Raw genomic sequence first — 26,548 nt, forward strand, 5'->3', positions numbered from 1 at the left:
CATTGCATCAATTAAACAACTGCTTCCCTCTGGGTATCATTTCAGCAAAGGTTGCATCTTTTTCAAACTGGGCAAGAAACAGCTGGACTGTCCAGTAAAGTGTCTGAGCCGGGTAAAAGCTCGGGAAGTGCTGACTGTGTGTTATGAGAGCGATGTTTTCCATCTCTCCTCCAGTCTGTCTGACACATCCTTCCCTGATCATGTCATACTCATCCTGTCTGTCTCCTTGAATAGCCTTGTACCAATGGAGCCAATGATAACTAGATTACTTATTTCTTTTTTGTGTGGTGATTTTGAAACTCTCTGACACACTAGCAGTACATGACCCGGTCTGAGTGGAAGATGTGTGTGATGTGAATCATTAGCTTTTAAACCATGCAGGTGCTCAGTGACCTACATATGCCATGAATTTCATTGGTGTCCCTTCACTTTTATTTCCTTCTTGCATAGACACAGCTGTGTGAGATCTGGCAATCTGCAAAGTTTTTTCTTTTTAATCTTCCTTGCCGCCCCATGATGGGCGCAGGGTTTTCTCTGTAATCTTAGTGTAATGCCCTCGTAAACCCCCCAGGTTTTACATCAGTGAATAATACAATAGGCACAGAGGAGCTGGGTATTTCCTGATGCCTGCACTGTATAATGAATCTCTCCTTTTTTCTGTTGTTCCCCCTGGGAAGCTGAGCTTGTTTCCTGTACTGCTGCTCGTGAATCCAGAGAGGTGAGGCCGCTATCATAAATAGAAAGGTTCAATTAAGCAACCCGGTGATATTCCCTGTGGAACACCTCCGCCTCCTGCCTGTGGAGACTATTCCCACGCCCTTCTGGAGGCTTAGACATCAAAGTACATACACCCAGTTTTTCCTGCTACCAGTTGCTGCTTGGTAACTCTCCACGTGTTTGTATGCTTCTTGAGTTGCATGGAACCTCTCGGCTGAGTCTGGCTTTCTATAAAAGGAGCTGTTGATATGATAACTAACATTCTTTTACTATATTTTTAACCACTATTCTTTTCATTCTGAATTGTTGTTTACAATTGACTCCCCAAGGAGGGGTAGGGCTGTTCAATAATTGCAGATTGATCAATTATTTTCTTCCGTAGTCCAACAGAAATGACTGGCCATCTCAATAAAACACACTCCTGCTCCCCGACCAGCCGGTCACATCAACAACTGTCATCTCCAAGGCCGTGTCCTCCAAATGATTTATTTTTCAACAGTTTGTAAAAATGACAACATAAGAAAATATATGTGCACCACATTTTCTGTGCCACATTAACAACATCTCACCTTATATAAGCGAGGTACAGTAGAATGAGCATGTGCATCGAAACACACGTGGAAGTTCCAGGTTCATGGATACGAGAACATACTGTACATGCTATATATTGACTGCATGTAGCTAATGTTACATGAATAACATGGCCTAGATACCCCTGATACATATTCAGCACCATGCTTCCAATTGAAACATTGAGTAGGTAAACAAGCAAATCAAGTAAGCAAACAACGATGTGGCCAGTGAGGACCGAAAGCACGCTACATCTCTGCAGTGGAGAAATTAAGAATGAAAATGTAGAGGGAGGCTCACATTGGTTCTGAGGAACCTATGCTGCTTGTTTTCTCCACAACCTTGGAACAAAAGAGCTTCATGACAGAAGCCAAAAAAAAAAGAAAAAAGGCCAGAATCATGTCTATCATTACATCAAAAGCAAGCAAGCAAACAAGCAGGTGATTAGCAATGTAAATCTGTATGTAAATGTTCACAACACTTCAAGTCCATAAAAAGGTCCACATCAATGTCAAAGTGTGGACCTGTAAATGACTTCAAATACAGATCATTATAAAAATGGTCTACTTTTAGAGATTATCATTTTACATCTATTTATAGACAATTCACTTTTCTTTAAATGTGCTGCGAAACTTTTCAAAATTAAAATTCAGTCATTACTTCTGGAGCTTCACAGCAAAACAGTGTTGCAGTTTAATATAGTAATGCCACTGATTATTGTCATTATTGATTAATTTGCTGTTGTTTTCTTGATTAATCATTTAGTACAAATGAATCTTAAAAATTATGTCTAAAGATGACTTGTTTTGTACGACCATCCAAAGCCAAAAGATGTTTAACTTAGCAGCAAATCCTTACATTTGAAAAAACTGAAACTACAGAATGTTTAAATGTTTTGAAATGACAAAAAGGATTAATCAACTGCCAAAATAGTTATTTGGCTTTCTGTTCACCAACTAATCCATTAAATAACAAGTAGTTTCAGCTCTAATTTACCATCTGTCCAGATGTATTATTTAAGGATGCTATTAACACAAACAAATGTTACCTCAATAATTGGATTATTCTGCCAAACACAGGGCAGGAACTCACACATTCAATTAATGATCTTCGATGATTGGATCATTCCTGTTATCAAAGTCCCTAAGAATGACTAGATGACTTGGTCCTTTAGCAGCCCAAGACAGACAGATAAAGACCTGCCCTTCACAATTCATGCTGTGTTAAGTGGTTGCCAGGTCTCCTGTGGGCTTTCACTTGTGCATTCCTTTAAAGAGTCTCTGTTGGAATTTCTCTTCTGAAAGCACACAGAAAATCATTTAAGAGTGGAAAATGTTTCTCTTCTCCTACAAACTAGGTTAGAGGTTTTGGCACTGCACACATGACCGCCAAGTTTCTGGTCACAGAGCTCAAAAGGTCAACGTGAGCCTCAAGCAGAATATAACCAGCCAAGCCAGAAAAGGGTAAATTCTAAAGTGTTCTAAAGGAAAAGTTGAAGGGAAGAAAACATAAAACCACTGAATGCCAACTATGCTGTGAGATTTAGAGAACTATGTCATAATGATCATGAGGATGACTGAATTAAAAGTAAAAAATGACAGCCGAGTCACTGGTTATTGTCGTTTTACACATAAAACCACAAAAGTGGTTCTTCACTGAAAAACCAATGTATTACAATCAAGTATCTAAAATCTTTAAGTGGAATATCATATTATAACAAGTTATAAAGAAAATGATATGATTAAGAATCACTAGTGAAATGGCCCTTTAATTATTGATATTCAGACCATGTACTGGGACTGACTGGAGGCAAGTTGAACAGTGTATTGCTGAAGGACTCTCATGTCTTGCATGCTTCCCCCTGAGGAGACACTAATTTCCATTTGATAAAGGTCTATGATGTCAGCTGGGACACAAAGCCTGACAAATTAATTCATAAGAGCATCACATATTACCATAAGCTTCTTTCTGAGAGACGATTACAGCTGGATCGTAGACAAAGCGTGCTCTGCTGCTCCAGTTCCCATAGCAATATTGGTGATATTTCCATAGTAACTGATTCTTTTTCTGTCTTACTTGCCATTTCCCTTCCTCCCATTGATGACCTAGCACTAGACAGGACCCCACCTGTTTTAGTGCTGTGGGAGAGAGTAAACAGACCTAAGAAGTCTTCTTCCATGAAAACAGTAATCTGATGACATGATGAGGGAGAGGTTTTAGGGCTGAGCGGGCAGGGAGGATGACCCCAGGTTGTATTGTCACAGCTGTGGTCATCCACTAGTGTCGAACTATTCCCATCCCAAAGTGTATGTTTAACTTTCTTCTCCCCACTCACACCTACTTCTACCCCTCTGTTGTATGTTGTAATGGCTCTGTAGAAACTCATCGACAGTTCAGATCATCACAGGAACGAGTCATGAGAGAAAATAAAACATGTTAAGACTTCAGGCTGAGTAATCTCTTTGTTTGATCGACTAGGGAAATCCGCTTCTATTTGTTCGAGAAAAACAATTTTGTGCTTTTTTCATTACATACTGAAGCTCTCAACAACAGACTTATTCCTCTGAGCTTGAGCGGAACTATAAAATAATCTAAGGTACAAGCATAAGGCATTTTGTTTCCTTTTTCTGATGTTAGTCTACATTCACTTTATCTATTAGAGCCTCTGGGAGAACAGTCAATCTGTGAAAGAATCCGTGAAAAAACACAAAATTGTGTCAATTGGAGAAAGTCAAGGGAACTGCACATGAAGTGTGGTTAAACAAAGATAAGGCAATCCCTGCCATATAAATGCACCAGGTGCTCCTTCAGCTGCTTAGCAAATGTCACCACGTTTGAGCGTAAATGGATGGACCCAGAGCAGCTTGTCACTGAAGGAGCAGCAAACTTCAAGTGTATGTAAAATATGCAGCTATATTAAACCTGCATATAAATGTATCACATGCTGAACAGGGGTGGAGTGGTCCACTAAACTCATGGTTTGCTATGTACAGCATGTCCCTATTTGAGGTCATGGTTTGATAGGTTTTTCTGTAAAGGTCTTCGAAATTCTGTCGAGTATGTGACCCGTTAACATAAATTACTATCTAAAAAATATTGATAATCTAGCTCTATCCCATTTCGAATTCTTAACCCTACTCCTCATTAACGCGTCCCCCCTTTCCCCTCAGAACAGAGTTACAAGGGGTAGTGGATGAAATCTCCCCCGTTGAAATGGAACAACCCTTGTCTTTTGAAATGGAACAACACTTGTATTTATGTAAAAGAAATGAGACAGGACATTTCCAATAGGCAGCGTTCAGCTGTGGTGATTTCTCTTGTTTTACTGTGGCAATCCTGGTATTATCACAATGCCATTTGCCATTTATCTGATGGAGACAGAAAAGCATGGACACTCGCAGTTCATTCTCAATTTTACGCTATCAATCAAGTCATCGAATAAAAAGAACACTGCTTCATTACCTGACTATTAGAGTTGATTTATAGGCTAACATTAGCAACCTGTGCTCCTACCCTGCCAGTCTACACTGATATTAGAGAAGTGGTACCAAGTGTAGCAGTCTTTAGTTAAAAAACTTAAGGGTGGATAGTTGCACTGTGTTTATGAGAGCAATGGCGTTTTCCACAGTCATCTTCTCAAGAGGACATACTGCAACTGTCAATTACTTTGGGTAAGATAAATGGTTACTATGCTAAATTACTCATCTCTTGTATGTTCAAACTTAGCTTGGATTTTATAGAAACAGAAATCCCTCATAGGCAGGTTTGTGTGCAAGGTTTCACCATCTGTTGGATTCCCTGCTAACTTTACCTTATTTGGCAAGCATATCCCAGTTTTAGCTTCTGTAGCAGCTAAATGTGTTTGGTTAATGTTGGCTCCTTTAACTAAGCTTAATGTTACGTCCCCCTACTACCACCACAACTTCTGCCGCTGATGTCCCCAGACTAACCTAAGCTCTAACCCAGTGCTTCAGTGCCTTCCTCTGGGTTAGTCTAAATCAAGTGACCTTGATTTTTATTTTTACCTCGATACATACCTTTTATAGAGTGCTGTGACTTCGAGCCACTCCGTGTTTGACACTGGGGGAGCTGTTCGCTGAGGAGGACCTGGCCCTTAAAAACATCCTAGCAGCACAACTCCTTGACCGATCAGATAAGACTCAGTAGGAGCTTGAACGCTATAGAGCTCTACCTGCAGAGCTGACCTCCACCAATCCTGCTGCGTGGTGGTGGGAGAGGAGAGGGACCTTCCCCATTTGTTTAAACTGGCCTCTAATTATACATATATCCAGGAATCCTCCACTCCAGCAGAGCGAATATTTTCAACTGCTGGAGCATGCCTTACCCCAGAAAAGGCTGACATGCTAATATTTCTAAAAAAGAACTGTTGAGGACTGACTGTTATGTGGATAGATTGAGAATGTTGGTTGTTGGCTGCCAAAATAACACTTCATTGTACAGTTTTGAACAGTTATTGAATAAATGTTAATAATTTGAACTGAATTTCAATTTCTGTAAAAATCATTTGGATTGGGAGGAGTGGTGGCATTTTTACGCTACTGAATGCTTCCATTCACATGATGGGTATCAAATGAATCAGAAAAAAAAAGGTATCAAATGAAGTACTCTTCTATTGGTATCGGTATCACTTTAAGGGTACTGGTATTGGTACTGGTATCATAATTTTTTAAACGGTACCCAGCCCTACTAGTTAGCGACCGGGCCATGTAGCCCCAACACTTCACCCTAACCATCTATCCCAAGAACAGCCAGGCTAGCTATTTGTCCTTGTTTCTAGTCTTAGTGCTAAGTTAAGCTAACTGGCTGCTCACCGTTGTTTCACATTTACTGTACAGATATTAGACTGGTATCGATTATCTCATCTAAGTCTTGGCAAGAAAGTGAATCATTGCATTTCACAAGAAGTCTAACTGTCCGTTTATCTAAAAGTGTGGCATCCAGCACGTTGGATGGATTAACCCAGTCACTGTGCCTCTTCCTGTGGCCAAGAAGCATAAAGCCTGCAGAATTATAATGCTCAGAGATGAAAGTGGTCAGACTAACATCGTGTTCAGAATGCCAAGTGGTCTGCATACAATCAGCTTCAACCAGGAAGGTGGTAAATTAAAGGCCTGAAGAACAGGTGGAGGTAAAGGAGAGTACACATCTGCATATTCCATGATGAAACTTTACCACAGTATGGATGAACAGGTTGCATTTCAATTAAGACTCACAGTTGAACCAAAGTCACCTTGTTCACATGTTTCTCCTGAAGTCAGGGTGACGTCCCGGCTAACAACCATTCTACCCCTGGTGGATAAACTCATTCTGTCTGACTCAAAGTTGTATCCTGGTATCAGGAGTGAATTCAAATGCATCCTATCTTTTCCAGGTATATTCAAACACGGTTCAGCTTTCCCCACAAGGGCTCCTTGTGTATTCATTTATTCTGCATTTACATACGAGGCTGCTGCAGGCCGTGATCTGTGAGCCCGGTAAGGCCAGGGCAACCCATGTGCCTTGCTGCTGGTGAGCCCTCTGATCTAGGCAGGGTCAAAGACTCGGCCTGAGCCAATGAGAGGATGGAGAGGGGGGTGGGGGAGGAGCCGATGGTGTCACTGAATGCCTGGGAACCTGTCACTTTGTGTCAGTGTTAGCGTCTACATCTGGCCTGCTCTCACTTTGACCTGGAGCTAAGTACGACTAGCTCACAGGACTGGACCACAGAGTAGGAAAAGCAACTTTTACTCTTCCACCTTACACGCAGTGCCTTTCACTCACCATACTGCCTTTCATGACATTAAGCCATCAGTTCACATCAGGCACCTCACAGATTCTTCAGACAGTAAATAGTTGTTTAGGAAATGTGTCTAAAATACTCATATATTCACTCAACTTGAAACTGTTATCACAATACTCAGGTCTCACTTCTTTATCTCCTGATTAATTTAGTTTAATAAGTTTATCTATTTCCCATTCAGGCCTTTAATTAGGGACTTCCTAAAATAAATTAATTTATCAAATTAATATAGCGGGGTGGAAGGATAAAGTAGCAGAAAATGGACATACATTATTGAAAATAAATGGTACTTAAATACATAAGTAAATTGGAGTTAGCTGCATTCTATCACTGGTTATCCTAAATATTGACACTAAAATTTTTATTTATACTGCACATGTATATCAAGAAGACTGATAACTGAATATCGGTGTGTGCATCGATAAAGTTTGACAAGATATAACAAACATCCAAGTTTTGGAAGCATTAATGTGCATTGTTTACTGTACTTTCTACACAAACCCTGCAGGCACCTCAATTCATATCAGTCATAAAACAGATGAATCTGAGTTGTAAGGATATATAATGGACACTGAAATAATTGCCTTTGTGCAAGTGTGTATTATATATATATTTTTTACATTATACGCTGTTTTATAATTATAATTCTTTTTAATCCCTTTATTATTAACTTCATTATAAAACAATCCCATGCATGGTGTTCATGGCAACCAAACCAGACATTTAGCAGTGTTTGTGGCAACAGAAACAAGTATTTTATGCTAAAATGTGATCTTTTCCCAACCCCAACTGAGTGTTTTTTGTCCCTTAACGTACCCATAGACACAGGGCTGTCACAACATAAAATTGAACATAAATAAATGTAAATTTGCAGCATAAATAAATGTCAAGTTGCAATATATCTTTGATTTGCTGAAACGTATATTACCAATTGGTGTAAACACCTCTTAGCAGGAACCCTCTGTTCTTAAGCCACGTATCCTCTTATGCTGCCACAGTTGTTGTTGACAATCAGGCATTTACAAGGAACTGATATCCACTGAATGATCTTCAATGATAATATTACTCATTCATTAAGTCATGTGAAATATCTTGGCCCAGAGATAATCAGATCCTGGTTGCTGTATAAAAATAGTACTGTTGTTTGGTGTCACACTGCCTCTTCACATCCCAGCATCAATGCATGCCAATGGAGACCTTTGTTTTTGTGACACAGTTTCAGGCAGTAGGAGTGAATGAATGCTTAATTAAGCAGAACGATGGTTGATGGGTATTGTGACTGAGGACCACGTACATTGTGGAAGTGTAGACCTAAATCTATTGAGCAGAAATCCAGTCATAAGATCCTGAAGGACAACCTGATACTCCATAGAGTTATATTTGCGATGCAGTGTAATTCCAGTATTGCACTCTATGCTGAAACACTGTGCCCCCCTCCTCTAGCTGTCTGAACATGAATAATTAGCAACATGACTGTCTGTCACCTCTGCAATGATATTAATTCTGTTTAAAGAAAGTCAGAATGTAAGAACTCAAACACCACTAGAAACTGTAAAGTGTACTGCTTTATTTTATGGTGTTTTCGTAGTAACGTAAGATAATACATACTGTATGTCCACTGTATCATATCAACATTTCGACAATATGCATCCTATCATGTTCTAATTACGGTATATGAGCTGACTTTCTTGTCAGGAGATAGAGGGTATAGTGGTGAGGTGATCAGCTGCCAAGCAAGAGACCACGGTTGGTGACGGCGTTTTCAGATCTTAAAGAGCCAAAGACCACTGGAAACTTCTGGTGATACGTTCGGATGATTTCTAGCTGTGTTCATGGCAACTAAACCAGACGTTTAGCAGTGTTTGTGGCAACAGAAACAAGTATTTTATGCTAAAATATGATCTTGTCCCAACCCCAACTGATTTTTTGTCCCTTAACGTACCCATAGGCACAGGGCTGTCACAACATAAAATTGAAAAATGAACATAAATAAATGTAAATTTGCAGCATAAAGAAATGTCAAGTTTCAACATATCTTTGATTTGCTGAAACGTATATTACCAACGTTTATTCTGGGGGTTGGGTTGCTGTATTAGTGGCTGTGACAAAATCTAAAATAATCACTGCAAGAGAGATAACAAGCCTGTAACTGTTGATACATGACAGATTTCCATATCAGTTCTGAAGCTCAACTGCACTTTAATGATGTGGACCATCGCATGTAATATCCTACGATCATGAACTGTTCCTTAAACATTCAAACGTTCAGACACTATATATAGCAACTGTCAGCACGACCCCCACAGACTGCTAATTGGGATCCTTCCCAGGTAAGAGGTGTAAGCAGTGGTAGCTCCCCCTGCCTTCCATAGGCAACCAGAGAACCCATGACCATACTTCATGATGAAATAATTGGCTGCTCATTTTTCTAGCCCAGGTCAGCCTCTTGAGGGAGACAGTGAGAATGCCTTGTCAAAACAGATTGAAGCATAAGGCCAAGAGGGTGAGCGGGCCTCCCCTGGCGCAGCATCTCTGTTATGCGAACAATCTGACGTGCCGCACATGTTGGATGTCCAATTGAATTGGGGAGCTCCATGGCGTCAGCTTAAAGGAGATCTAACAGGAGGGGGTGGGGGCTAATTCAACTAGCTGCAACAGTTTTTTGGGCTGCAGTCAGAGTCAAATCCCATGCTTGAATTGAAGCTGCTACCACAAAAATCTGTGTTAAATCGCACCACACTCAGTGCCAGAATTAGCTCCTCACCACTCTCTGCACAGATGGCATGAGCGGCGCTCATTGCAAATGCTTCACATTCTAGTCCAGGCTGCCTGACCCCTTCCTTAATCCTAATTAGGAATGCAATTTCCACATGGGCCCTTTTCAACCATGATGAAAATAAATGTTTGTATGGCTACGGGAGTGGCTTATGGGTAGTATCATTTCATGATTCCATGAGTCCACTGATTGTGACGCCATTTTAAACTGATCTCTAGAGCAGGGTTTTAAATGACTGTTGCTACTGTGCACTAACCTACATCCTTCCCTGTGAGTCAACAATGAACTGGTCAGATAATAATACATAGTGATAAATCCCTGGATGACATCCTGTTGCCTGTAACCACGCACACCAAAACCTCCCCCACTCGCTATACTTACACATGCACACACACACACACACACACACACACACACACACACATTCGATCCTCAATAAAAATATTCACCCTTTTTTTTTTTTTTTAAAGCTTTCCGTCAGCACGCCACAAAAGATTAACCAATAATTCCTCTACAACATATAAAGATCTGGAAACCCTCACATCTGCAGATATCAGGCTAATCTGGATGCTGGGATATTAACATGGGTCTTTTTTTTTTTTTTTTTTGACCAGCCAGCAGTTCCTTTACCTAATAATGCTCATTTGGCCAGAGAGATGGGGGGCAGCTGAGCCACTCTGCCACAGCCTGCAGAGATAAGCGCTCATTGTTGAGTGCGTGGACGATGAGCGGAGCCGACCACGATGAGCTAAGGCTCAACTGACAACTGAACAATAATACAACACCACACAGCAGAGACATGTTGACTTAGCAGGTCCAAAAGGTTTAATCTGCCTCACTTCCTGCATGCTCCAAGGATGCCCGCTGAAAAGAGCCGAACTGAAAGGGTGCTTTTTGTGATGCAGCCTTTAGGGACACACCAACTTTTTATACAACTCTGCTGACTTTTATTTTAAACTGTTTTCATGAGCTGCGTATTCCCACAACCTGCACGTCCGCACGGACAGGAGTTGAGTGTTTATTTAATACCTCTGCACTGGCAGTTCTCTCATCTGAGGCTCACTTTAACTAAATGACAACAAGCAACTAAGCACGAATGCCAACAGACAAATGCAACAGTGCATTAAACACACACACAAGAGTGGAGCCACATGCACTCATGTCTTGAACTGTGTAGCTGCACATTTATGGTACTCAGGAGCATAATGTGTGAGATGGCAGCAGGAAGCTTATAAAGTCTTCATAATAGGGCCTCCCAGCAGCATTCAGCTCAGTCATCAAGATGCTATCAGTTCTGAAACAGCAGGCCCAGGACAAATCCCAGTATTTCTAATGTCTACTCTTACAACAGTGGCTTCCCACAGCCTGGACTATTAACTGGTCTTTGTTCTCACAAACAAAGGCATTTTGTGTAGTAGAAGTCTGAATACTGGAAAAGCACAGTGGTTAGATTGACATGATGCATTTCTGATCACTGGTGGAGACAATCATTTCAGAAAGCCTCTCTTTCCTGGGTTCATTATAAATAAAACTGAGTTCTTAGACCTTTAACTTATTTCGCAACACTGTTTTTTTCAACAGATGACTCATAACTCTTCCAGTAACCTGTTTATATTCTAAGAATCATACACATGCCATTTGATTCAACTGTTTTCCACAAACGTACAAAAGTACTGAGATTGGTGAGAGCACTAAAATCTGATGTACTGTATGACTACAATACATCATCAGCGAGGCTTCTAAATTCACAATCAACTAACAAACTCCAGATGCTGTTTATAGAAATACAATATAAATGAGGGTTTACTCAGCATGTGATTGCTGAACAGTTTAATAAAAACCAGACAGAAGGGAGTGTCTGCTGACTTTGTGAGAAAAAAAGCTCAAGTCAATCAGCATGGTCAAGCAAAGAGTCAAGGGGTCAAACATTTCACTGCTAAAAGATCTGCTCTTTGACAAAGATTTCCTTTAAAGAAGGCTCTCGCAAACTATGGCAACTGGCCCGCATGTTGTATAATGCTGTGGGTGGCAATTCTAACAGTTTCATTGTTCCTTAGTAAGCACTAATGTGGAGTACATGAAGAGGAGTGCAGAATGTGAGGTCGCCAAAAGTGTGTGACTGTGTGGGGATGACTGGTCACAGGTGAAATGTGCTTTGACAGGCAGGCGTGGTGGAGGGGACTGGGGTCAACTCATATTTAAAACAAGACTAACTGGAGAAAGTGATGGCACAGGGGGCACGAGAATTTACAAAAAGAGACACAACTTTCACCTCTGTGTTTGTTTAGGAGTCCCTTTGGAAATATCTTTCTAGGTGATGTGCGAACTCGGTAGAATACGCACATTATTTGTCTGAGGCATTTAAATCACAAGAAAGCTTGAATTTGAGAGAGATGTTAAAGGATAAGTTCACCCATGAATGAAGATCACTCATTATTTACTTACTCCCATGCCGATGGAAAGTCTGGTGAAGTTTTGTTTTCCACAAAACATATCTGGAGATTCACGGTAAAACAGTGTTGCAGCATTCTTCTTAACAACTTAAGTAGATGGGGACTTGTTTTAAAGTGAAACTAAACGACTGAAAGGAAACATAAAATGTCTCCACACAGCTCTTCTGGCATAATCCAAGTCTCTGGAAATCCAGAGATCCTAAATTGATTAAAAAAGACATTATTTACAGCCTTGATGTGCAGTCGAGCTTGTGCACCACTTTAGATGGGGTGCCTGCTTAGCTTTTTAGCTAGCTTTGGCTTGAAAAAGAATGTAAATAATGTCTCATAATGTCTAATCAATTTGGGTGGACGAGCTTTATTAGTTTTGTATATTTTTTTTGTTTTTTTGTTGTTGCTTTAAAACAAGTCCCCAGCTACTTCAGTTGTTTAGGAGAATGCTTCAATGCTGTTTTGCTGTGTGCATGAACTTATCCTTTAGATGTTCAATTATATATTTAACATTAACTAAAATTCCATGGCTTCAAACGGAAAACAAAATATATAAACAAACAGCTTTGTGTTTTCCTATGTGTTTATTCAAATCTCTGAAATAACTCCTAATTAACAGGGTGGAGTTGCCTGCTCTCATAAGCCACATACTGAAAACAGACGTCCAAATTCCATTTTGCAAGACACATTAACTGTGAATAAATCATGACTGTTGCTCATTTCAAGAGACAGTTGTTTATGAACATTATGTGCCTACTATGTTAAATAAATAAATAAATAAATATTGAGCCATCAAAGTGTGCAAATTCCAAACAAGAATTTGCCAACAAGCAGCCCCTCAGACACCAAATGTGCATTAAGGCATACTCTCGAGTCAAATAGTTTGGACAGACTGACTGAGCTGTGGGACAGGGAATGTCGCTTAAACAACAGCTGGGGAGGGAAACCATCTGAGGCTCCTGCTGCGGCCCCCCCTGCTGGAGCCGCACTTCCATCACCTGCTCAGGGAGGAATCCTTGATGGGTTTCCGTGGGAAATACCAGACAGAGGCATCAGACAGCCAAACGACTGAACATTTCATGCCTCCCATTCTGTTTCCAGGCTCTAACATCAACTATGCCGCCATGCTTACAGTCACACAGGAAGTAAAGGTGTACTGTTCACAGTTACAGTGTGACCTACTGGTCCGGGAAACAATGGCTAAGTTCCAAAGTGCTTTCATGGTAAGAATAGAGGACAGCTGGCGACCTCAGTCACCTGCTGTCTCTGCTTGCGTCCAACATTACTGCTCTGTGGCATTCCGCAGGCTGAGCATGGCATACATGTGCTGTCCTGTTCAATATTTTGTTTATTACATGGAAAATGATGTCCTTTGTGACAATCAAAGACATAGTTTAATATCACACACACATGAAAATAATGACTTTTTTGAATTGAATCATTTTTTTCTCCTATAGCTGAGAGTGCAGGAACATTTTACTAAGCAGATTATAATGTGCTTTTTGGTTGGTGTTTACATGCAAACACAAAAACAAAAACCTGCACACATCTGGCGCTTGATCCAGTAAGGAAATCCAAACCTCATGGAGTTTACCTCGTCAAATTATACAGATTGTGCTGCAGCTTTACATGCAACATGGATGTGGAATGATTCAGCTGTGTGAAGGAAAAAAATAACCTGTTCACTAATTACTGTACAAGTGCACATTAGTCAGAGTGAGCAGAATATTCCACCAATCAGAAATAGTCACTAGTCTGGCTGATGCCCCCAGTAAGAAATATTCAGACTGCACTGGATTCTGTGGTGTGGGCTCAGCAGGCCCAGCCCTGATAAGCCACAGCTACCACTGATTGGCAAAATGCCAGACTCAATCTGCTTAAATGCATCCATCTCAACACAGATAGGACAATAGTATAATAGAGTAGGCATAAGTCCCATTCATGAGGATCATTCTGCTCACATCTGACTGAAACCTTTAGGTTGGATACCAGCACATTACAGCAGTCCTTCAAAGCTCATCCCTCCATGCAGAACAGAACGTCTCACTGAACAACGTTACCACGCTAACAATCTCCCTAAAGGAAGCCGCCCACAGATGTGAACACTGATGATCTTGAGTGTTGATGATCTGAGATAAAACTGTATAGACGCTCAGTTCTACATGAGTGATCCGCGGCGAGGGAAGGGCGGAGGGTTGGGGGTGTAAGTAGGGGGATTCATTACACACGAGCACTGGCTGGACGGAGGCTGTTTAGAGACACTAGTCAGCGCGGAGATACAGATTCCCTCTGAAAGTGTACTGGAAAGCTTATGAAACCATAAGATCATTGTTCTAGCTCGAGCCAGATCGAGCCAGAATCAATGGCTCTGGGGCAGTTTTCAACTTTGGGTTGGAGTGTGGCCTGTTGTATCTTTCCCCTCTTGTTCACCACCCACACACATGTATTCTGAGGCCTCATATGAGAACTGTAAACTTTACCCCTGCTGACGAAATGGCTTTTGTTCTCCTGTTTTCTGCCGTTGTTTTTTATTTTCTCAATAAATTATTTGTTGGCTCTTTGCTTTTGTATGTTGAATATTTTAGGAACTGCACATCTGTGCTCTCTGTATTCTTAGGTTCAAGAGCTTTGAGATGTGGCTTTGTTTTTATTGATGAGCAAGACAAGAAGCAGACTGCAACTAATCAAGAAACTAGTCAAGCAACTGAGGAATCAGGTACAATTTTGTCTGAGCAGGATCTACTTTTTCTAAGTTTTAAGTGTAAAAACTCTCCTGGTAAGATTGTTGAAGTTGCTTTCAAACACAGATCATACAGGCATACTAGGTATTCTCAAGTCACTACACTTAAAGGTCACAACACAAATGTTACACATCAACGCTTTGTTCCCACATAGTTTTATTTTGGTAAGTAGTATTGTGGGAAATGTAGGCACCAGATTTTAAAAAGGAAGAAGAATGGGTGGGGGGAAAAATATCTCTGGTTCTGCAGTAACGATTCAGATCAAATGTTTTTAAACTGTCCATAATGAGTCCAACAGTGTTATAGGGGTGCATTGCTAGACCAGTGGACTGCTCTTTTAATTAGAAATGATCAGACAGAATGGAGCTTGTCATTAGGGTACAAGAGAGCGAGTTCAAAAAGAATTGCTTAATTAATCCTGCTTAGATTTTTTATTTTCATTTTCTGAACTTTCTACATAGTTTGAATATGAGAATTCACAGGGGCAACAATGCAAAAGAATGTGGTCACATTACTGTCTACTTAGAGGCTGTACTTGTCTTGTTCAACCTCTGTCTGTTAAAATATCTATTCCATCTATTTTGGGATCTTTCCATGCAACGAAAATAGTTTTAAATGACCTTAAAAGACCCCCAGTGGATTCTTTTATAGTTACCTTTTAAGCTCTCATAATGACCATTGTATAAATATATTAATCTGACTTTGGAAGTAGAGCAGTCTTGTGAAAGGAAATGGCAGAGTAGATAACATGGTCATTTTGGGAATGACTCTGCCCTTACAGGATATGAGGTTTAATGTTGAGAAACTGACAATTAAGGCTAATTACCATCTTAAAGAATTCAGGAAATCCCTGAACACAGATGGGCTGTGGAATATTCACTGACTCATCATCTGTTTCTGTCATTTCTTTCCATTTTCTTGTTTTCCGTCATTTAGCCCAGGTCAATACAGACGACAGCATCTGAAAATATATTTCAAAATTTTGTTTCCCTTAAGCTCTGCTGGTCCGTGGACAGTCTTGTCAACAGTTCTCTTAAGTCTCCGTGAAGGTTTTGTAGCTAAAATTATAGGACAGTCACAACTTAATACTTACTGCACGTCTCTGATCAGCTCTGAAGCTGCAGCCTTGCCATTTTAAGTGACCTGTTACAATGATGACAAATGCCTGACAAACCACTGAGTCACGATGAAATCCACCCAAATTGCTTTCTCCTCTTTCCCCTCTATTGCTTTCTATGACACACGTGCAAAGCCCCCTCTATTGGGGCTCAGTACAGGGCCAGCAACCATGTTACAAACTCGTCGCCTATGTCTGGCATCCTGACAAATATCCGAGGCACTTGCTTACCCAAAGTCTGCCCTCACACACATGTGGCAACAGCACTATGTGCGCTGAGCTATACTCTTGCATGATCCACAGCAAAGGCTAAAAAGCATGGACGATCTAGGCACTCTAGATCTTTTCTGACAGAATCAAGAAATTCCATTAATGCTCCGAGATATCAACCATTTCCACTCTCTTTAATTATTTATTCCTGTTCCACCCAATAACACTTTGAATGAGGACAATGCTTCACACAGCTGATGAGGAAGTTTTAAAGGACAAAGGGGAAGAGCACTGGGCTGAAGGTATTCATGATCATCTACTTTGTCACCATTTGACCTAAAAGCCACTGGTGTACGTGGTCAATAACATCAGATCGATGCCATTTTAATTACTGTCTACCAAAAGATATTTTGGCAAGCTCTAAAGCAGCATAAGCAGCATTGAACTGGAATTGCTATCAATTCCAGTTCAATCTCAACATATTTACCACTAAGTAGTCCAGAAGGGATAGCCCTCACACCATATGGCCACATGGTCTGGTTACAATCTGCCAACTCTATCTGTCCAGTCAGCTGAATGCATTCTGACTGTACTGGTGGACTGTCTACAGCAGCAGTCCTTTTGACTATAGCTACTATACAGCTTTTGGAATTTACATGAAACAGTTTTAATTATACCTGTATATCCTCATGTACCAATTGAAGAAATAGCTGGATATTTTGGGACATATGCATACTAGCTTTCTGGTGTTCTGGCAGGTAGATGAGTAGATTGATACCACTCTCACGTCTGTAGGGTAAATATGAAGCTACATCCAGCAGGCTAGCTTAGCATTGAGACTGGAAACCAGTCCAAACACAAGAAAATCCTCCTACCAGCCCCTCTAAGGTTTACTTATTAACATGTTATATCTCATTTGTTTTATCTTAACAACTTGCTGTTTTACGTATGTTTATGTGCCGAATTATTTCTGGTAGTTTAGCAGTTGCTTCCAGCTGGGAAATAGACAGAATCACTGTGACGTCACAGTACGTTTTGCTAACAACAACAGTCACAGCTGTCATTTTCAGCTCAGTGCTCATTTTATGCACCGTGTTGCTTTACTAGCATATTTTGCAATTCTATTTAATGCTTATTTGTTATTGCTACTTCAAATTAAAACTCAACTTGTGTTTAACCAGTTAAATGATTTTAATGTGAAGCTGCAGCTTTAAGAAATGGTTGGTTTGCATTAGTAGTAAATTAACAGCACTCTGCAGATAGTGAGCGTCTTTTCTTTTTAAAAAGCCCAGCGTATCAGGTATTACCAGCGTTGTCACTGGCTTATTAGTCGGTGGGAAAATGTCATCACTGTGGCAACCCTACTGCTGGTCAGACAAACTGCTGTCATTTTCTTTAGTCTGTAGCCCAACAGGTAAATTAGGGGCCAGCCGAACATTAGTGAAAGTGTTGTTATTAATGAGATATTAAAGCATCAAACATTCATTTTAGACAAATGAGATGTATATACTTTGAAACAGCATAATGAAAGCCAGGTTAGCTATGTCCTCCTGTTTCAAGTCTTTGTGCTGAGCTAAGCTAACCGGCTGCTGACTGTAGATTCATAAACAGTCTAACAGACAGTAATGGGTGTGGTATCAATCCTCTCATCTAATTCTCTGCCAGAAAGTGCACTTCCCAAATGTTGAACAATTCAGTGAATATTTAATACATGACGTATAAGACAATATATCTTTTGGCTCAAATAGTAAAAGCTTCATGGGCTCTTAAGTGTAATGTCTTGCGGCCTGTCACAAATAGTCAGACTGACATTTGAATTCTGTGGAAAATAATCGAGTATCAAACTCCAGAGCAGACTAAGGCAGTTGCAGTACTCTTATTAAAAACAAAATCTAATTTGTGATTTATTTTCACAGTCAGCAGTGTCCTATATTATTTTAAGCTGAACATGAGATGGTGTTAAGAATGACTGCAGATGATTTGATGCTAAGCATTTACCTCATTGTACCTCAATAATGAATGTCTGAAATGATAAAACTACAAAGCCAGTAGGGCCAGCAAGAAACATTTTACAGAGAGACCCACTGCATTTCCATTATTACTCTTACACACATGCACGCACAGGCAAGTTAATCATCACTAATAAGTCATTTGGATGTGCACCAAGATTTCTGTGTCATGTCTTACCCCAAGCACTCTGAAATCCCCTCTCAAGTATGGAGCTACTCAGTCCCTCTTTTCAGAGATGAAGACTAAGATCAATCTTTGATTTGGATTTCTGACCACTAAGAAAATGATTTGTTTGTTCTTTTCAGAAACACTTAGTGTGTTTCAGAACCTTACTGTCATTTCTAAGCTACATTCAGTGCTTGCTGAGTCTAAAAATGCCCGCCTTGCCAGCATGCAATAAATAATTTCCTCATTTTATTTATTTTTAAGTTGAGAGCATCAAGGTCTGGGTCTCGCTCACTGACCGAGCCCCATCTATCATGTCTATGCTGTGCTGTTTTGAACCCATTTTGCGCTGCCTGCCAGAGGATGCCAGTAAGTCACATGAAGTCCTCTAGTTGACATTTGGTGTCTCTGCTAAACTGACCATATCTACCACAAGCAATTAGCATGAACAGCCTTGTTTCTTTTGAAACTGAAATTCTGAAATCATTTAACAAACATAATGTAACATGCTTTTTATTTTGATAGCTATATCTGTGACAGGTGCATCCACACCCCTACTGACTCCACAGTAGCATGCTGCAGGCCTGACATGAACCTGGATGTGGTGGATGGAGGTGTGGAAACCCCCTAATTACAGGCTACCAGATGTAAGGAAAGGAAATGAGCTTCAAGCACAACTGCTCCTGATTAGCAGAGGGAGTTCTTGAGCTAATAATAACGAGTGGCACAACAAGCTTATTTGCAGCACTGATATGGATCGCAGGTACAGCTCCTCAGATGAGATCTCCATACGCTGCAGCCTGTTATTGCCCCCAAAACAATGCTAGATTGAAAGCCAAAATCACCATCTCATTGTGCAGTAGAGATGATATAAACCAGGAAACTCACAAAAAATCTGCACTGAACAGCCAAAAATCTCTTCCTCATCCTGTAGTGAGAGGCAGGACATTACTGTATGTTCGTCATTCGGGGAGGTGTTAGTGGAGAGGTGGGGTCTTTTCTCCAAGGTAACACACATACATTTAGTATGTATAATTATTAGTCCTTCAAAATCCCTATGTGTGTCGTCAGGCTGAGATGTTATGTTACTTTATTTCCTTTGTAGTTATTGTTGACACAATATTAAAATAATTAGAATGCCGTTCAGGAGAGTGCATACCTCTACTATCTCCTTGGCAGAGATGAAAAGTTTCACAGACCTGAAAAGCAACCAAACAAAAAACAAGCAAAAAAAAAAAATCTGGACGTGAAAGAAGTTTTTTGAGATATTGTTAATAAAAGACCCTCAAATTAAAATTCTGTCATTATCTACTAACATCCATGTCAATAAAAGGGTGAAGTATTGTAGACCACGAAACATTTTTGGAGACTTCACAACAAAAAACAGTGTTGCAGCAGTAGATGGGGACTTGTTTAAAACGTAGAAAACAACAGGCAAAAAATGTAAATAAATAAGTAAAAAAAATAGCTCCATACAGCTCGTCTGGCATAATCCGAGTCTCCGGAATCCCCAAGATCCCAAACTGATTTTGATCTTGTCTGAAACTGTAGCTGCTAAGCTAAAAGCTGTACGCGACCCCATATGAAGTGAGTGCATGAGCTTGACTGTGTGTCGAAGGTGTAAATAACGTCTTTTCAAATCAGTTTGGGATCTCGGGGCCAAGCTGTTTAGAGTGTTTTATTTGTTTTTTTAATTGTTGCTTTTTACGTTTTAAAACAAGTCTCCATCCACTTCAGTTGTTTCGGAGAATGCCGCAATGCTGTTTTGCTGTGAAGCTTCAGATATGTTTTGTGGACTAAGAAACTTCAACCAACTATCTCTTGGCATGGGGGTGGGTAGATAATGACTGAATTTTCAGTTTTGGGTGAACTGTACTTTTAAGCTAGAAGTTTTATCCACAATCATTAACACGATAGATGTTTTAATGGTGGGCCCAATGGTTTGGAATGAACAGTGATCAAACACCTGAGGTTGTCGGATGACTCTGCCTTGTGGCTATTTTTAGACAGTAATTGCCCTTTTGTTACAGCCTGGTAAACAAAGATGAATCCGGAGCGATTATCTGGTTATGACTCTCAGTGGGAGCGCAGCCTCAAGCTTTTTCCTTTCAGAGCAACAGCGGCTCAGCCACATGTAGTTCATTGCCTCTGCCATGTCATTAATGAAGCCCCTAATTATTTCACTAAGCTGACAGTGTCCCAATGTTTGATCGATGGCGGTCTTTTTTGACCTATTGATGTACTCCGTCAGTATCCAGTGAACCCACGCGCAGGAGAACTGCTATGGTGCTTCCTCCCTCCAGGGACCATGTGACCACAGATAAAGATCATCAAACAGGAAACCTCTGTTGCTGCCCTAAGCTCAGGCAGTCAGCACAGAAGCATCTTGGAGTTATCCTGTTGATCTAGAGTGGCCTAAACATCCAATAATAATGTCTTGTCCAAACAAACAACCACTTTACCCTCCTATTGAGGAAGAGCCATCATTTCCAAAAGCTCATTACTCTAAACAGGACGACTATTAACCTCTTATTCTCATGAATCCCTCTCTTGTCTGGGTATCTGATTATTAATCTGAACATGTTTTTCTCGTAACCTCACTAAATTCCTTATCCACACCGAGACCATTATAATATTTTCATATGGGCTTTTTGGCCAGCATGTACTGCCTGAAGGCTGGTTTTAGTTTATGACCGAAGGTTCTTTCACATGATAGTCTTATTGACATTTGAAGCACGCACATGCCAATGCCATTTCTGGAACGTGAGCACGTCCGTGTTTGCCTTTCAACCTCAGCATCTGCTGTAGCTTACTGTGAGCGAAAAAATGATAAAAGCAGGACAGAGAGCTGAATCCTTCTCTGTGTCAGGTTAAAATGGATTTCTGTCTCAGGAGATGTATCGTCACACCCAGCTTGTTTTCTGAACGCCTTCAACTAGCAACACTGCTGAGCTTTCTTCACAACTCCCCCTTACTGCTCTGACCTCAGCCAGCTCATCAACAGGGGTCTCTTTTATCTCTGAGGAAAACAGGTGGTTATGATTGTTAGTCAGTGCACATATGATGAGACGGTTTCTCCCCCCATGTGTTTTCTATTTGGAATGCTGCATTTGCTAACACGCACAGTCAGGTTTGGGAGGGACGCAGCAGATATTTCTGGTTGCGCCTGCGACGCTGCTCAAAACACCACCACCCACGCCTGCTCAGCTGTTTCGGCTCATTCCACAGTAAGGGCCATGTGCTGCTCTGACTTTATCCCATGGAGGGACTGTTGTTGCCCAGATATCCACATGGCTGACTGCAGTGATTTAAATGTGATCACAAAATTGTGTAATTTTGTAAAAGTAATTGGACAACTCTCAGTAAGGCCATAAACACACTTGTGGTAGCTGCAGATTTTCTTCCTGCTGCTAAGTCTGAGCTGAGACCAAATAGACAGTTATAGCCTCTTCTACACAGCCTATTTAAGTTGTGAATGTTGCTGTTATTCCGCCTCACCGTTCTGTATAAAAGGTCTGAACACGGAATGAGGGGGCATTTTTGTTCCACCTTTAAGCCATCAATAGCAACAGCGCTGAATGGACGTCTGGATAAAAAGAATGAGACGGCAGGACGGAACCCACACTGTTACATAGAGCTGCAACAGTTAGTCAAATTGTCGTTTAGTCGAACAAATTAAAATTAATCGCCAAATATTTTGATCATTGATAAATTGTATCAGCCTTTTTTCAAGTGAAAATGTCAAACATTTCCTGGCTCCAGCTTTGTAAATGTAAAGTTTGTTGCCTTTCTTTGTCATTTATGTCAGTACATAAAGAGTCTTTAGGTTTTAGACTGTTGGTTGACAAAAGAAGCAGTCTGAACGTGTCACTTTGGGCTCTGGGAAAGTGTGATGAGCATTTTATTTGACATTTATTTGACATGACTGAAAAAATGTATCGTTTAAAAGTGAAGATAATCATCAGATTAATCGATAATGAAAAAAAATGGTTTCAGAACTGACTTCCAGGATGCCGGCATGCTATCAGAAATCACACACTGAGGCAGCACATTGTTTGGTTCAGTGTAAAAAAGAAAAGCAAAGCCAACAAAATGAGGTCTTTATGGCACTATTGTGGGATCTCTGTGTAAAAACAGCTTATGATAAATCTGTTATGCCACTGACACCTCTCACTCAGGGCTGCCTGGAGGGAAGAAGTCTTGACTTGTAACAAACAAATGCTCAGCAGCGAGGGACTCTTTTCTGTTTGTCTGTCCCTGTTTTACTCTGCCATTTACTGTCTCTGCAGTAAAATGTCAGACTGTATGTGACTTGCCCACAGGGGCCGTACATGCCATTCAGAGAGTGCTCCAAACATTTGCTCACAAGCTTTGGGTTGGGTAGGGAAACATCTGACAACACGCAGCTCCTAGGGGAGCCACTATCCACAGTTATCTTGGGGCACACCGACTCCTGCCACACCAAACGGCTATGGCACACATGCCAAACGATGAAAAAAAGTGCCGACACTTGGCTCTGATTTAGACAAATGTTTAAAGAGCATGCTGGGTAACGTCACCCGATCAGCACCCCAGTTATGTGTGGGTTAGCGGATGTTCAAAGCTCTCTGGATGATGCAATGACTTATCAGCAGAGAGCACAGGGAGGCTCAACAACAAGCTAGTGGACAGCTTTCTCTCTTATCTTATCCATTCAGATAAAGAGAGGGCTTGAATTGGATTATGCTGATGGCCATGAGTAAACACAAAGATAATGTCAAGTCATAAAAATGTCAATTGCACAGGAAAGAAAAAAAAGATTTCAACACTTGAGCAAGTGTGAAAGCTGATTAATGAAGTATGAAACAATATTTGTCTTCTCTGAGTCTCAGGCATGAATTGTTAATGATCAGTTTCACAATTGTTTTTTGTTGGTGCAGTTTCAAAATTGCAACATTACGGTCTGATGTATAGCTTTCCACAAGTGTTTCTTATAAGAGTCAAAGCAGTGATCTCAACGTTTATATTTGCTCTGTACTAATCCACTTTGAGTTTCTTCCAAGCTCCCAAATATCTTGGCCATATTCTTGGCAGGAAGGTTCTGGCAGATGTCCTCTTAAAGTACGTACCACGTTCTTTGGAATATTTTAAGTGAAATGGCTCAGGTGAAGCCAACAATGGAAAATTTTGACGCATTCCATTAGATCAGAATGGAAAGTCGGCTGTAAGCATGTGTACTTAAAATAACAATGGCCCTCATCTTTCGGTCCGCTGACAGATGACTGAGCTGATATTTGCAGCTATGTTCAGCCATGCTGGGTTTAGCCTTGCTTGGAATGGCTGGGGCTGTGTGGCCATTAAGATGATCACTGCCCAAAGAATGTCATGAATTGAAAATAACAAGCACATCTCACAGACACAGAAATAAGTGTGACCTACAGAACAAGATGCGAAGCAAACGACACGCTTATTCCACCAAGCGTTCTAATTACAGTCGGTGTCTATTAGTAATCTGTGCCTATCAGCACCAAATAGTTAATTCATAACACAGACTGCAGCCAGCTTTAGTCCAGCCAGATTTGTCCTGTATCTAAAGACAGTGGCGAGTCTGGCTGGGAGCCAGTCGGCCACATGGTTAAGCCCTGTCCAGGCAAGACAAAAGAAATTCTTAAATCTTCACCAGCTCACTGCCCCCCCCACCCCCACCCCCTGAAAATGTCAATTGTGCTGCTTCCATGCCCTGTCACAGATTTACTCGGGGGAACATCATTACGAGTACTGACTTTGAAATGTATCGCTTGCAAAAGGAAAAAAATTAAAATGAGCACACAGCCTCGAGGTGTGTCAAGAGACACAGTGTTGATAGCACCGCAACAGATTTCAAACAAGCTCCAGTGCAATTCCTAATTAAAGCAAAGAGAATAAGCCAATTCACACACTTGAGAGATCACAGGGGGTTCTTATGTCTGTGCGTCCCTTTGATCTGTATGTCTGTCCTCTCACACCTCGCTTCATTTGTGTCCAAGGAGAGAAAAACAAGCACCACATTTCATGGAAAAATGATATGACAAAATTCAAAGCACAGTTATTCACGAATAAACAGAGGAAGAGTAGAGGTTGTAGATGCATTCCTAAAAAAAGAGAAACAAAAAAGTTTCTCAAAAACATTTGTAACACTTAAAGCGAAACTTAATTTCTTCTTAAATTTCAAACCCCTGGTCAAAGCAACAACCTCCTGCGCTCTAACGATGATCTGAACCATGTTTTAAAACGGTTTCCTAAATTAAAGCACGGCTTCAGTCCATGAAATCTATGGCCAGGCACAGGGTTGACTGTCTGTATCAATGAAGGGCTGAATAATGTCCCATTCTTTTTAACCTGAAGGCCTGAACACAAGAGCAGAGGACATAAACAATCGACAATTTCGACAAATTGCTCCACAGCACAGCAACAAGTGGCTCATCTCTGTTCTACTGTAGTTGATACCTAATCACATATAGTTAGCCTGCATATAACTAAGTAAAGACTTGGCATCGCTTTTCCTCCTTCATTCCAATCATGTCCGTAACTAACTTCACATTAAAAGTATGATAACTTTACGGGATTTTCGCCCGCTTGCGTGGATATTCAAAGGAAAGTGCTTCGCTCTTACAGGTGACCGTTTATCGCTTCCAGCCACACAATTGAAAAAGTGGGGGATACAGGGTCTTTAAGGTTGATATAGTGAAACGAATCGATTTTCCGACGGCTGTTTCTGTTGACCAGCTCAGCTCTGGTGCGGTTTGAAAGGGTCCAGCAGCAGCAGCAGCAGCGGGAGGAGGAGGAGGGGGTGGAGGACACCCACTGGCCTGGCTGGCTCCTCCCGCGGACAGCCTGCTTTATTCCGCCGCAGGAAAAACCGTTATCTCGCATCACTACTTCCAACATCTCGGCCATCACCACGGCTCCAAACCCACGTTTAAATAGTTTAACGGCACGGGGCAACGAAACTGCATTAATTCATATTTAATTCACAAACACCGAGTCTCTCCCCGAACTTGCGAGGCAGAAACTTTTCCAGAGTGAGGACACAGAAACGTGGTGGCTCGACCAGACTCAGTGAAATGTGCCGCTCAGTGAACTGATGCAAGAGCTCAACCTTTCGCTCAGTGAGTCAGGCTATGCTAACGGCTACGTGCAGAGTTTATTTCAACATACAGCAGCGTTACTTCACTCATTCACTCCCGATAAACACAGCGACGGAGAGGAAGCGATGAATCTGATCCACCAGAGCTGCTTGAATCCATCGCTCGAGCCGTACGTTCGCCCGTCATGTTTACACTAAGTTCTATCAAAAATGGCGACTATATTTCTCATTTCGTTAAGAGAATTAATAACCGTATTTACTTCACGTCGCAGAGACCTGTCTGTCTGGCTGTCACTCTGGCTCGACTTTACCGTTAGTTGCGTTCAGATAGGGTTACTTCTGAGGCACAGTCTATTTTCTTTTTGCCCCACGCTGGTGTAAAAACCTCGACCAAACAGATGCCGAAGTAAACAGTACTCGACGCTCACGTTCCTCGGGGAGAGAAGGGCGAAATAAAAGCAACTTGACGTGATTTGTGTACTTACAGTGAGTTGAGAGGAGAGTCAGGAGGCAAGCCAGACGTGTTTTCGCCATCTTGAAGTCGATGCAATGCTCGGTTTGACTGGCCGTACATGCGCAAAGTAGCCTAAAGAGCTTTGGTGTGGATGGAGAGAGGGAGAGAGACACAGGCACAGACTGAGAGAGAGAGAGGGGGGTGGTGGCGGCGGCGGCGAGCGAGAGAGGGAGGGGGGTATTATATTAGGTTTCCATAGCTACCTAAAGCATCAGTCACACAGACAAGAATTTATAGTTGACACGATGTGGGAGGCTTTTACTACTGTGGCCTTATACTGTAGGCTGGCAGCAGCTGGGAGCTCAGATAGGAAACCACCAGCCTCCAGTCCTTTATGTGTTGTGAGATGGAAGAGGGGTGAGCAACAGAGTATATCTAA

The 26,548-nt window shown here is 41.2% G+C and overlaps 1 protein-coding gene across 1 annotated transcript in view; it reads right to left on the reverse strand.

Moving 5' to 3' along the window:
* Positions 1 to 26,276, reverse strand: part of jam3b (junctional adhesion molecule 3b) — a 39,708-nt gene extending 13,432 nt beyond the window's left edge. The window contains exon 1 of the mRNA XM_084373550.1: positions 26,141 to 26,276. Within this exon, the coding sequence (XP_084229676.1) occupies positions 26,141 to 26,189 (49 nt within the window). The 5' untranslated portion in view covers positions 26,190 to 26,276. The remainder of the gene's footprint in view (positions 1 to 26,140) is intronic.
* Positions 26,277 to 26,548: the final 272 nt, after the last annotated feature.

This window comes from Pagrus pagrus, assembly GCF_965226575.1.
Source record: "Pagrus pagrus genome assembly, chromosome: 14".
Lineage (NCBI taxonomy): Eukaryota > Metazoa > Chordata > Actinopteri > Spariformes > Sparidae > Pagrus > Pagrus pagrus.